Raw genomic sequence first — 12,521 nt, 5'->3', positions numbered from 1 at the left:
TGAGAGAATAAGGCATGCCACTTAACTTGTCATAAAAGATAGACACTGACTTTAATTTTGAGCTGCCTTTTTTTTTTTTTTTTTTTTTTAACCTATGGAAAGACACTGAATGGTTATGAAGAAGCTTGAAACTAAGGTTATCTGGTAGCACCTGTTGGATTAAAGGAGGAATCACCAGAACTGAAACAGTGCTGCTAGAAGCACCCTTCTTACTGCACTGACTTGGAATTAATGTGGAAAAGTTCTTTCTCTAGGTGACTTCTGCTGTCAGAGTTTGAAGTTGAGAAAAGTGTCTAAATGTTTCTAGACCTTTTGTCATCGCTAGCTGGCTCAGATCATTAGTTTGGCTTAGAAGTGTACTGTCCATAACCTTCAATTTGCAGAAGTTATGTTTTTATTTGGTTTATCTCAAGTTAACATTGACTTGATTAACTCCTTCCACTGTTTGGGAGTGTTTATCTGCTGTAATAAGTTAGCAGCTCAAATCTATTAATTAATATTAGTTTGCCTTGATTTCACTGTGTTATTCCATCTTCAGATGAAAAAAATTTATTATAAACTAGGTCATTAATTTATTTGTTAAATGTACCTACTATTGTTTGTCATTCAGATAAAGCATATAACTCACTGGCAAATTTCAGCAGGATTTATAGATTTGGGCAACACTTGTAACTTCAGATAAGAGAAGACACCCATTTTGCTTCCAAGATAGTATGTTTATTTCTGCTGAGCTTTCAGAATCATAAATGCTTAGATATATGCCTTTGTTTATCCTAGAATTTATTTAAAAACTGTCTTGCTTGATCTTCTCAGCAACAATCACTAAAAAACTTCTCTGTAAACATATTACAAAATAAGTGTTTTATGACATTGATCTTTCATTCCTTTCTTTCTTTTTTTTTTCCCCAGAGATCTCATTCAGGGTTTGGCAATGTGGTGGCAGCCTAGAAATCATCCCCTGCAGCAGAGTGGGTCATGTATTCCGCAAACAGCATCCTTACACGTTCCCCGGTGGCAGTGGTACTGTCTTTGCAAGGTAAGCGCTGAACAGCAGTGGTTTGGATTTCCTCAGATGATCAGCAGGTGGCAGTAATTTCATTTCAGGGATCTTGTCTTTAGAAATATTTGCAGTATTATCTATCATGGTAAAATATTCATTAAAAAGAAACTAATGACTTTGAGTCAGCTATGTAGGTTGAGAGAAGAACCTGAAAGCTGAAAGAGGGAAACTTCTGGTGGACACAGACTGAAAATCTGGAAGATAAGGAAATGCTTAGCTTGGCATTTCATCAATATTGTGTTTATTTGATTTTAAAGAAGGTTTTATTTTCAAAAGTGTCATTCTACATTTTGTAGAAACAGTTTCATTGTTTACTAAAAGCCAGAATACACTGTTATGAATATACTTTGCTTGCTTTTCATTAGTATGTGATCAGCAGGTGAGATGCAAATGATTAGAGACTGATTTCAGTAATTGTGCCAGCCTGTTGGCAACTTGGTTCTCTATAATATTTGTATTTCCTGTAGACCTAAGAAATTGCAGTTTTAAAGGCTTAGATTAAGATGCCTGTTAATTTTGCTGTGGATATCCAAGCATAGCAGTAGCTGAAATACTGACCTGTCTCCTCAGTTTCTCTTCTATAAAGTAAGAACAGCAATGCTGATTCACTTTCATAGTGTTTTTGACTTAGTATGAATGAAAGTATTGCATGAGTGTACCCAAGGGCATTTTGATCAAGGCTGTATCAGTTGTAGCTGTGGAATCACTGTGGATTTTGGTTTAGAGACTTGGACTTGATGCTCAAGGGGATGAAGAAGTACAATTCTAAGCTAAAGGTTCTGTGGGCTAAGAACAGGAAATAAAATTGTTTATTTACCCTTGAAGGGATGTGGAGCCCAAACTCTGTTTCACATGAAGCAACACAGAGTGCACATGTACTTAAATTCGTAAGAATGTTCTAAGCTGCTGATATTTTTGGACTCATTTCAGTGAAAGTGATTCACTTTAGACTGAGGAATCTCCTTAGGGTGTAGTTTTTCCCTTCCATGCTGGTTATGCCACCAAGGTGACTTTAATGAATTTAATATCTGCTAAAATAAAGTCACTGTCCTGTTTCTTTCAGGAGTTACAGTAGGCGCTGTAGTATTTTTCTTATTTTTTTCTCATTCTTTGAGATGTATATTTTATGCTGCAGTGAAAAATTAATAATAATACTTACGTGAAAACAAAAGCTAGCTATGAAATGTCCTCAGTACATCACATTTCTGTTCCAACATTTATAGTGTGCATCAGGAGGGTAGAAAGCTTTACCTTTTAAAGTATATTATGTAAGCTTAGGATGCAACTGGTTTAGTTTAATGAGGTTTTGAAATGACAGTGTCATAACAAGGAGCATGGTTAATAAAAGTGAATAAATGTATGAATATACTGTACAATTTTCTCACTCCTGCAGCTTTTCCATCTTTGGGGTGTTGCCAAGATACTGCTTTTCTTGTGCTGTAAATAGCTTTCTTGGATGTCAAACAAATATAATGGGGTGCTTTAAAATCAATTTTAGCAATGAGAGAATGAGAAACCTTAGGTAGTAGGATATCCTTGTAATACAGGTGTTGTAATACAGATGTGTGTGGGGCCATGGTGCCAAGAAACTTGGGGCATGGAATCTGTGCTGGTGGTGCAGTTTGGACATGTTGGCTTATGCCATCATTTGTCTCTCGGCTGTAGGCAGCTTGTTCTGGGCTCCTCTATTTTTGCTGGCCAGTCAGTATGCACTGCCTTTTGGCAGCCCAAACAGGTTGGTAATTTTGGATGAGAGACTGGGAGTTCTGTTTCATGAAAGAGAGGAGACCACATCACCACGTGCCGGCTGCGTGATGTGGGCGGGTACAGTTTGTGTCCGGCAGGATTTGTGTGACCATCAGGCACTGCCTTAACACAGCACTCCAGACGAGCCACTGAGCCCTGCTGGCCCCAGTCTGCTCCAAGCCAAGCTGCCTCTCATCTCTGTGCTCCCTCTCATTAACTGGCTCAACACTGAGTGCACCCCAGGCTGTGTTCCTCAGCACCCTGAGTTCCTTGGGGCTGTGCTAGTTCAGGCAGTTCTCAGTGCCCATATCTGTGTCACACGAAGCCTGAGCTGTTCTTCATCCCTGAGTATGGGGCAGCGGGATACAGGCAGGCATTCTGGACTTCAAAGTGCCTTTGGAGTCACTAAACCCTGGCAAACCAAGCAGTTCCTCTCTCACCACCAAAATCTGTTTGGCCTGTGGGCAGCTGAGCAGGTTGCTGAGCAGGCAGGAGGGGCTGAGCGACCGCAGGTGAAGATGCTCTCACACAGCTTCTAATCTGAATCTACTAGGATTTTGTGTAAAAAAAAAAAAAAAAAAAAAAAAAAAAAAAAAAAAATTAAAGAAATCTTTGCAAGAAAAAAATCAGTCCCCCCACCCCCCACAAAAAAAGGTCTGTCTTGTGAAATTTTTATTCCCCACATCGTTTTTGTTAGCAACCTGCAAGCCTCCTCACTTACTCCTGACTATGTTTTGTCTTTTGAATTGGAAAATCAAATTAAAGAAGTCATTGGCTGACTGAGTTCACTTCAGTTGCTTTAGATTAACTTCCTGCCAAATGTAAAATAAGCTTCAGAGCATGGCAGTTGCAAGTGAAATAAGACTTAATTTTCAAAGCATAAAATTATGAACAATAGAAGTAAATGAGTTTTATGTGAGAGCCAGGGGAGGGAAAAAGCCATTGGACGCTGTTGCAGTCCAAAAGGAAATTTAAAGACACCAATTACATAAATACTGGAATTTTAGTTAGAGGTGTGTTTAATTAGAAGTAAAACATTTGGGTTAGGGTTTTTTTTTTCACATTTATTACAATAATCAATCTTAAATTGTAAAACATTTCCTCTTACCTTAGCCCCAGAAGACTTATTTCATAGCCTTAAGTATTGTGACAGCTTGTGTCCTTTTGGACCTTTGAATGCTGTACTAGTAGTGATACGATGAAGAGTGAAAATATCTTGCCTACAATTACGTGCCTTGAAAACAAATATATTTGTTTTCAAAAATGTAAAAGACATTTTTAAATATTGCCAATTGTTGAGATTTTTACGTTTCCAATTAGCTTGCTTTATCCAGGTGAGCACTCACTGAATTTGTCTTCTGTCAAGTTACTCTTAAAAAAAGATCAACCAAACATCAACCTATCAAATTCCATGAGGTTTGCTGAAAGAACCGAAAGATGTGTGTTAAATTCTGGATGAAAACCTGAAGCAGTGATGAGTGTGAAAAAGACATAAATTGCATTATAAATGCATTGATTTCAGTTGTGTTACTCTAATGGTTTTCTGTTACTTGTGTCTTTTATAGGGAGTCTTCTGCCTGACTTGAGGCAGCTGACTGCGTAGTACTGGGAAGGGTTAAAATCAACCTGAGGAAAAATTGCATGGTTTAATTGCACCTAGAGAAAATATAACCCATGTGTTTCATATGGTTGTCCCTAGGAATACACGCAGGGCAGCAGAAGTCTGGATGGATGAGTACAAAAATTTCTATTACGCAGCAGTGCCTTCAGCCAGGAATGTACCTTATGGCAAGTAAGTCACAAGTGCTTCTTTGCCCTATTTGTTTATTCTTCATGACATAACACCTTCTGAGGTCAAAGCAGTGCTAAATTTGATGTTGTCTCTTCAAGGTATATTTCTATAGTTCTACTGTTCTTGAGTTTTTTTATGTATTCCCTAAAATATATGAGGACAACAGCCTGACTTTGTCCATTCTTGTTTTTCTCCTCTAGTATTCAAAGCCGAATGGAGCTCAGAAAGAGACTTAGCTGCAAACCCTTTAAGTGGTATCTTGAAAATGTTTATCCTGAGTTACGGTGAGTTTTGGCTGAAACAGAGTTCATATGGAGTTTTCTTTCTTTCCCTCCCCAGAAATCACTGGTTTCTCTTTCTCCATCCTTGGATGTAAAGGATGTGTTTTACTTTATCTATGAATGCCATGCCTCATGCCGGTTTATTTGCCTTTTTTTTTTTTTTTTTTTTTTTTTAGTTCTGTTCCTAAAGAGTAATTTTCCCCTGGTTAGCTGCTTTTTCTACTTATGGCAGCTACAGCTGCAGTGTTTTAGGGAACAGTGACTGAACTGACCTGAGCCTGAAGTTAGTCTCCTACACAAGACATTTGCTGAAAAGCACATATTCTGTATCCTATTGTCATCCCTTTGAAACTTTTGCTTCTGCCTAAGCACATGCCTAGTTGAGTGAGGACACTGAATCTCATTGCAGTACAAATGATGACAGTCAGCAGACAAGAGGGCCTTGTGTGCTTGGCAGACAAGGGTAGATGCGTAAGACTCTGAGAAGCTGAGTCTCCTACTCCTTCTTGTCTCCTTTTCTCTTGTCAGTGAATAATCACTGACTTTTGGGAAGGGCTGAGAAGGGGGAAGTGAGGGATGACACTGCTAAAACTGTGAACATGAACACATCCAAACAAATGAAAAATCCTCAAAGACAAGTACTTTTTGAAAGGATAGAAATATTTTGGTTAATAACCCATTAAGAAGTACGTTGGTCAGATCTGAGCCCACTAACTCGTCTGATTAGTCTGTCAACCACATACTGGTAGTGTAGTGGTGCGAGATATTGTGTGTCTCTTGTAAGAATACTTGAGGTTTTTTACCTGGGGCCACTTTTTCAGTGGTGCCAGGTAACTGCTCATGTCATAAAGGCTTGAGATGCAAAAGCAGCACCAGCTATTACAGCCCCAGTGCAATATGTGCAGAACCATACATACTAATGAATCTCATGAACCAGGATGATACTGAGGAAGTGACTTTTCCTTTTTCTCTTAAAAGTCCCAGAGAATATTTGGTTTTGTTTAATCTGTGAGAAAAAAGTGTCTCTCCTGGAAAATGTGCTACCATAAGCATTACTTACATGTAATGTTGTCTTGTTCTATCATCCCTCATGTGCTCATTCTGCTAGGTTGAATTATTGTACTCACACATGTCTGAAGTTTTTAAAGACTCTGAAATGCCCTTGTTTTACTGTTTGACATGAACTCACGGGCTCTACCGACAGCTGTACTTTGCTGAATGGACTTGCCTAGGTGTTTCCACGCCAGGAGTGTACTTTATGTGCAACCATTAGAAAATAGATATCAGAAAAACATTTTTTTTTTCAAATTCTGAGCCCCTTTTTTAACATTTCAGTAAAAAAAAGTCTGAGAAACATGTGGAGTGTCCTATTTCTGCCACAAGCTATGTTGCCTGAAAAGACAAAAGGACTTGATGAGCTAACTGATTGCATTAAGCTTTGAGTCACTTTAAATGATAAGTGATCTTTAATTTGATTTTTGTGCCAAGTTTGTATGTTCATCCTCCTTCTCTGGTACAAGTCTTCTGGTACTGTGTGTGGGGTAAGCTTGCAAGTTTACTCGTGCTTGATCAATTAATGATTAGATAATAAGCCTCCCCTCAAAAGATGATTGAGATTTCCAAATGATAGTCATCACTCATCCTTAACCTCTCATCTTAAAAATACTCTGAGTAATTTTACAAGCAAGGAGTTTTAAATAAACTGATAAGAAACTCGCAAACAAACATCGAACTGAATCAAGCAGATATCTCTGGTTTTGTTTTAGGGTACCTGATCATCAAGATATAGCCTTTGGGGCTTTGCAGCAGGGTACCAATTGCCTTGACACTTTGGGCCATTTTGCAGATGGTGTTGTTGGAGTTTATGAATGTCATAATGCCGGGGGAAACCAGGTCTGTATGCCATTAATTTTGTTTTCTACAGTAAGTCTTAAACAAAAGAAAGAAAGTGATGCTAAACTTTTTAACTCAAGCAGTTACTGTGTACTGGTGAGAGAAAGGTGAATCCAAACCAGCACATCAGTTGTTGTAACAGATTGGCTAAAAAGCTTCTCCCTCAAATGCAATTTTGCATTTTCAGGATTAGAACCTGAGCCCAGAGATTCATTAATTCATTATCCCCTTCCTTTGTCACTATGAGTATTTTCTTTTGCACTAGAGGCCATAGCTTCCTTCCCAGGGGATTTGTACTTGCCTAGAAAGCTTTTTTTCCAATGAAATGGTGTGTTTGATTTTTTGGGGGGGCGATTTTTACTTAAGAAAATATTTTGTTACATTGAGCATATGGCCTAAGGTCAGCAAAATAAAAGATTGCATTGCTCTGCTGCACTATTAGTCATTTACAGTTTGCAATAGTGGAGTATGAAAAAAAATCTGTCATAAATCTCCATTTGGCTCTCTTGGAAAACAGAGGTGCCTAAATGTTCACTCACAGTAAGGGGAGTGTTTTAACAATCCTTTCTAATCCTACTCCTAAACTAATTGCAAAGTGTCAGATCTGTAAATGAGAGCATTAATTATTTCAAAGAATCTATTTATGCAGTTGTGACTTAGTTATCATTCATGAAATGCACACAGAGGTTCTCACTGCTTTGTGTGCTGCTTTGTCACTAAATCCTTGTCAGATTAAACCTGACTTTAAATCAAATGTAATATTAATGTGTCAAGTACAGCTGTTAAAATAGAAGGCTGACCAATTAAGAGCTACTCTTGAATGAATGTCAGAAGTTTGCTCTAATTTAAATTAGAAGGGGAAAAACCTAAAATAGGATGAAGCCTAAAATGAAATAATTTCCTGGAAGATGTATGATGACAATTCATTCAAATCAGCATGTGCAAAATGCCTCCTTTTCCTGTCATTAAAGAGAATTTATCTGTGGAGGCTTTTTCAATTACATTTATGAAAGTACCCTCATCTTTTCAAAAACCACAGTGGGTTTTTTGAGAGGAAGGTAGACATGTCACAAGTGTCTTGGAGCAGAAATCTTAGAATTTTCTGCTGATGTTGTGTATTCTTTGTAGATACACAAAGTTATCTTCCTCCTTTAAAACTCCCCTCTTCTTCTGTGTTGTTTCTTCTGTGGCACTGACCCTGACAAACCACTATGCACTTGCTCTGAACAAATACATTTGAGAGGGCATTCAGACAGGTTAAGAGGCAGAATGGGTCAAACCCAGATTTTATGTCCAAGCAGAACTCGCATTGGGATGAAAAGAAATAACAGCATGGGAGGAGAGGGATAAGGAACAAACCATGATATTTAGATCTGTACTTTGTGTTTTGCGCCTTATTCTTATCAAGAGGTTTTTTGATGAGTTAAGGGCACTCAGATATTATAAGCTGTGGCAATCTTCTCCTATAACTTGAAGAGTATATTCTGTCTTATGTTCAACACAACTTAAAATGCAAAACCTAAGTAAAAACGGGATTTCTGCCCCGCCCTGTTCCCCTGCTCTCGCCTCCCCCAGGTTGGTAGAACTTGGTGGTATTTGTGCCCTTCCAGAGGGCTGAATAGCTTGTGGTGTGCTTGGCAATATGCAAACATGCAGGGTTGTGATAAAGAGCTAGTTAAAACCAAATGCACTTAGATTCAAGGGGAAGGTTTCAGGTTAGTTGTATCTACTACCTTTTTATTTCTGATTTGACACGGATTTTCTCAGATCCCCTGATTTTTGCATAAAGCTATCCAATTTCCAGCCTGTGCCCTGAGCATATACACTGCTTACAATTTTTCTTCTCCTCTAGTGTAGTGGAACTTGTTCTGTCTTATCTCCATTACGTAGTCCATAGTTATTGAGCAGTAGAGGTTAAGTATCTATACACTGTGTCTCATAACATGAAGGGCCATCATGTAGATGTTTCCAGCAACAGAGCTTGGAGCTTTTATGAAGCAGCTGTACTTTGGCTTTTAAACGTGTTACCTTCTTGCATAATTCCTGTTGTGGCTGGGGCCTGTACAGCCTTTTGATGGAAGGGTGAAGATGTATAAAGGCAGTAATTTCAAGGCTCTGACTGCAGGGTTCTCAGACACAAGTTTTACTACATCCCTGGCAGCATTTTCAGCTGTCATTTTTCACTATAAATCTTACCAGGGAGGAGTTCAGGGCCATTTGTAGTTCCTGATAAGCTCTGAAAATAACTTGCTTATTTCCTTTAGTTGTGGCTAAAAAAGTGGCTATTAATATTTTATTATATATTAATGGTTCTTGTTGACATCTTCCAAACTGGACAGAACTGAGAAGGCAAATAATTTTGCTGTCATGTGAGTTGAACATACTGAGAGTAAAAGGAGAAGTTATCACCTTAAGAGTTTGGGAGGCAAAAGGATACACTGATTTGTCCTGGCTTTGCTTTGTTTTCCACAGTTGTGACATCATTCTGGTACTTGCAGAATACAGTACCCATCCAGTGGCTTGGGACCTGTGTGATTGTGATTACTTGTACTCTCTTGGGTTGCAAGTTCTGACAGTGCTCTGGGTATCTCTTCCCAAAGAAATTTAATAATTGTTAAATCTGCTGAGTTTCAAAGTAATTTTACATTTATTTTATTTCTGAAACACTGATAATGTGCAAAATAACATTTAAATGTTATTCAACATACAGGCTTGGCCCTGTATGTCTAAGGTTTTGTATTATACACTTTAAATCCTCTTTAGTTGCTTGAGAGAAGCTAATCATGTCATTTTAAGTAGTTTATGAGCATGATTTGGCTAATTAGCCTGGCTTTAATCAAGTGGCTTCTTTCCTCAAAGGATAGTTAGACAAATGGAGACCAATGTGCACCCTGGAGACCAAACTTGAAAGGAGAGAGGCATATGGAGAGAATCTGAACATCAGTGCAAGATCGGGCTCTGTGTGAAAAGATGCTGAGATGAAACAAGCTGGGCAGCAGTACATACAGGACAGCTTTTCTTTGCTCTCTATTTAAGAGTTGCATATTTAAACACATTTAATGGAGGTGCTGTTGTACATCATGCCTTGGGTGGGAGGGAACATTCTCTCTACCCCTTTTGTGTATTGCTTTCTGGTGGTCTTCATTGTATTAAGAACTGCTGGTTCCTCCCTGTGGTCCATGTGCTTTGTTCAGTGTGACGGCTGGGCGGCCGGTGGTGCTGCAGACCCAGCTTTTAGGGGTGTTATGTATATAATTTTATATATATATATGTTTACAAATGTAGGAATCCTTCCACGTAGAAGACAGGGGAAAGGTGTAATACACACACACACACGCCTAAAAAGACCCATCTAACTAAAGAAGCTTTAGGGGGAGTGTCTCCCCCGAGGCGCTGTGTGGCTGCCCGCAGCCGCTGTGCGAAGCCAGCAGAGGGAGCAAACAGCAAGCGCAGCCCTGGGCTGATGTGGGGGCGCTGAAGAAATTGGAATTACTGCGTTTGAAAAGGACTTTTCATCTCCTGCCCTCTGAGAGGCAACGAACTGTTCTGATGCTCGTATACAGCTATTTGCAGGATTTTAACCTGTGCCGTATAAGCAGAGGCAGCGTGTGTTAACATACACAATTTTGTACATTTTTTGTTTCTTCCTTTTTGTAGGAATGGGCCTTAACAAAGGACAAGTCAGTGAAACACATGGATTTGTGCCTTACTGTTGTGGACAGAGCTCCTGGTTCACTAATAAAACTTCAGGGCTGTAGGGAAAACGACAGCAGACAGGTTAGTATGTTGTGATTGCACTCTGCAAACAGTGGTGAAAACAAGGATGGTGAATAAACAATGCACTGCTGATCATATCTTCTGGAGGCTCTACTTTTACTATTGTTTGTGTGCGTGAAGCTAGGATTCATGATGTCATAAAGGCAGAATAAGCTTTATTCCAACAGGAGCCTTATGTAAAGGTTTCACCCATTGATGTGTAACAGCGTTTAACTGCCACGTGTGTCTTCTGAAAGAGTTTATATATTCCACAAAGTCTTTTTGAAAGATCTCACTCAGTGAAGTTTGAAAATTATGTTTTCTGTGTCACAGAAGAATGTGTGGTTTGGCTTTCCTTCTTTTCAGTTGTGGCCTGTTTATAGCATCACTAAACTCCTTAAATCCATTTTTACCAACGCAGCCTTGTAACTTCATCTATTTCCCATGCCTGAGGAAAATGACATTTGCAGAGTCATGCTCTCTTTTTGTTCTAGTCATGAAACAACTCATCTCTTTCTGCTCAGTCATCAGTTCTGATCATCTGCCAGCTTTCTTGCTTCTGTATCTGTTTTTGCAGACAGGTAACTGAAACACTGTTTATTGATGAAGAAAGGAATATTCTTGCCACTCTTCCAAGAATGAAACTAAGGAAGCAAGATATTCTTGATAAAGTTTACAGGCATAGTATAGTAGACATACAAGAAAAAGCATCCCCCTCACCCCTTTTTTTTAATCCTGTATTTGGGATTTATTCTGTCCTTGACATCATCTTGGACAAAGAACTTTTGACAGCACAGATTGCTATTTTCTGTAGAACTGAAAGGTGTCTTACAAATTTCGAGATTTCAGTAGTGAATGTGCTTCTTGATTCTCTGTGCTCACTATTGTAGTGGTACTTGGATGGATTTTGATTCTCATTTTTTTCTTCAGACCAAAGGTGTCTCAGAGGTGACAGTGTGGGACAGTGTATTTGGGAAGCTCTGAGCTAGAGGAAATGCGTTGGTATATTCTGTGTCTTCCAGACTGTTCACAGAAAGAACAGCTGTTTTGGCAAGGCTTGCCAGAACTTACATACTTGTACTCAGGAATCATCTAAACTGCTCCTATTATCGCAGTTTGTACAGCTTTCCAGGCACAAGCCAGGGAAGCTTCTGAAGACTTCAAAGGACAGGATGTAGAATTCTTCCTTTTCCTGCTTTTCCAGGTCAATAACTGTATTTTCTCTTCCAGAAATGGGAACAAATTGAAAGCAATTCTAAACTGAGGCACGTTGGCAGCAACCTCTGTCTAGACAGCCGAAATGCCAAAAATGGTGGTCTCACCGTAGAGATCTGCAATCCTTCTTTGTCACAGCAGTGGAAATTCACACTTAATCTGCAGCAGTAGAAGGACTTAAAAGCAAAATGCTGTTTCAACTGAAAAACATTGGGCAAAGTTTTGATTGAATTACTGATGTATTTCTTAAAACTTTCCACGGAACTTATATACCTCAGTATTCCACCTTTATCTGAAAGTAGAGTGCTGAAGCAGACACCAGGGATCCAGGGGACTCGGAGCACTGCAAAGATGTCACTGAGCATTACTTCACAGGAAGAAGGAATTTTGCTGCAAACTTCAACTGTTCCTTTCTGTCTTCAGCTACTACTTGCACAGCAGATAATTAACTCTAGGAACAACTGACGTATTATAAACAAAAGGATCTGAAGAAACATCTGTGGGGAACAGTGTGGGAGGGAGGGTGGGAAAAATTACTAGGAGAAGGTCATTTGAAAACTCCATTGGAATAGAAGTCATGGTTTGTCATTTCCAGAACCAGAAGTGTCATTTTGAATTTTTTTTCTCCTGTGTGTACTTGGTAATTTGAATATGAACTTTTCTATGACGGACTCTAAATATAAATATATGAAAGTATATATATTGTCAGCTCCCAATGATTTGTATCAGTTTTCATCATCCTATAATTTTCAACAAAGTAATTGACATATGTATAACC

At 38.9% G+C, this 12,521-nt stretch overlaps 1 protein-coding gene across 1 annotated transcript in view; it reads left to right on the top strand.

Moving 5' to 3' along the window:
* Window positions 1-12,253, top strand: part of GALNT2 (polypeptide N-acetylgalactosaminyltransferase 2) — an 89,840-nt gene extending 77,587 nt beyond the window's left edge. Inside the window, exons 11-16 of the mRNA XM_040060289.1 lie at window positions 910-1,036; window positions 4,506-4,598; window positions 4,799-4,882; window positions 6,646-6,772; window positions 10,430-10,549; window positions 11,759-12,253. Coding sequence (XP_039916223.1) covers window positions 910-1,036; window positions 4,506-4,598; window positions 4,799-4,882; window positions 6,646-6,772; window positions 10,430-10,549; window positions 11,759-11,914 — 707 coding nt within the window. The 3' untranslated portion in view covers window positions 11,915-12,253. The remainder of the gene's footprint in view (window positions 1-909; window positions 1,037-4,505; window positions 4,599-4,798; window positions 4,883-6,645; window positions 6,773-10,429; window positions 10,550-11,758) is intronic.
* The last annotated feature ends 268 nt before the right edge of the window (window positions 12,254-12,521 follow it).

The sequence above is a fragment of the Hirundo rustica genome, chromosome 3 (assembly GCF_015227805.2).
Source record: "Hirundo rustica isolate bHirRus1 chromosome 3, bHirRus1.pri.v3, whole genome shotgun sequence".
NCBI lineage: Eukaryota > Metazoa > Chordata > Aves > Passeriformes > Hirundinidae > Hirundo > Hirundo rustica.
The sequence above is the reverse complement of the archived record's forward strand: the minus strand, read 5'-3'. Positions and strand labels throughout refer to the sequence as shown.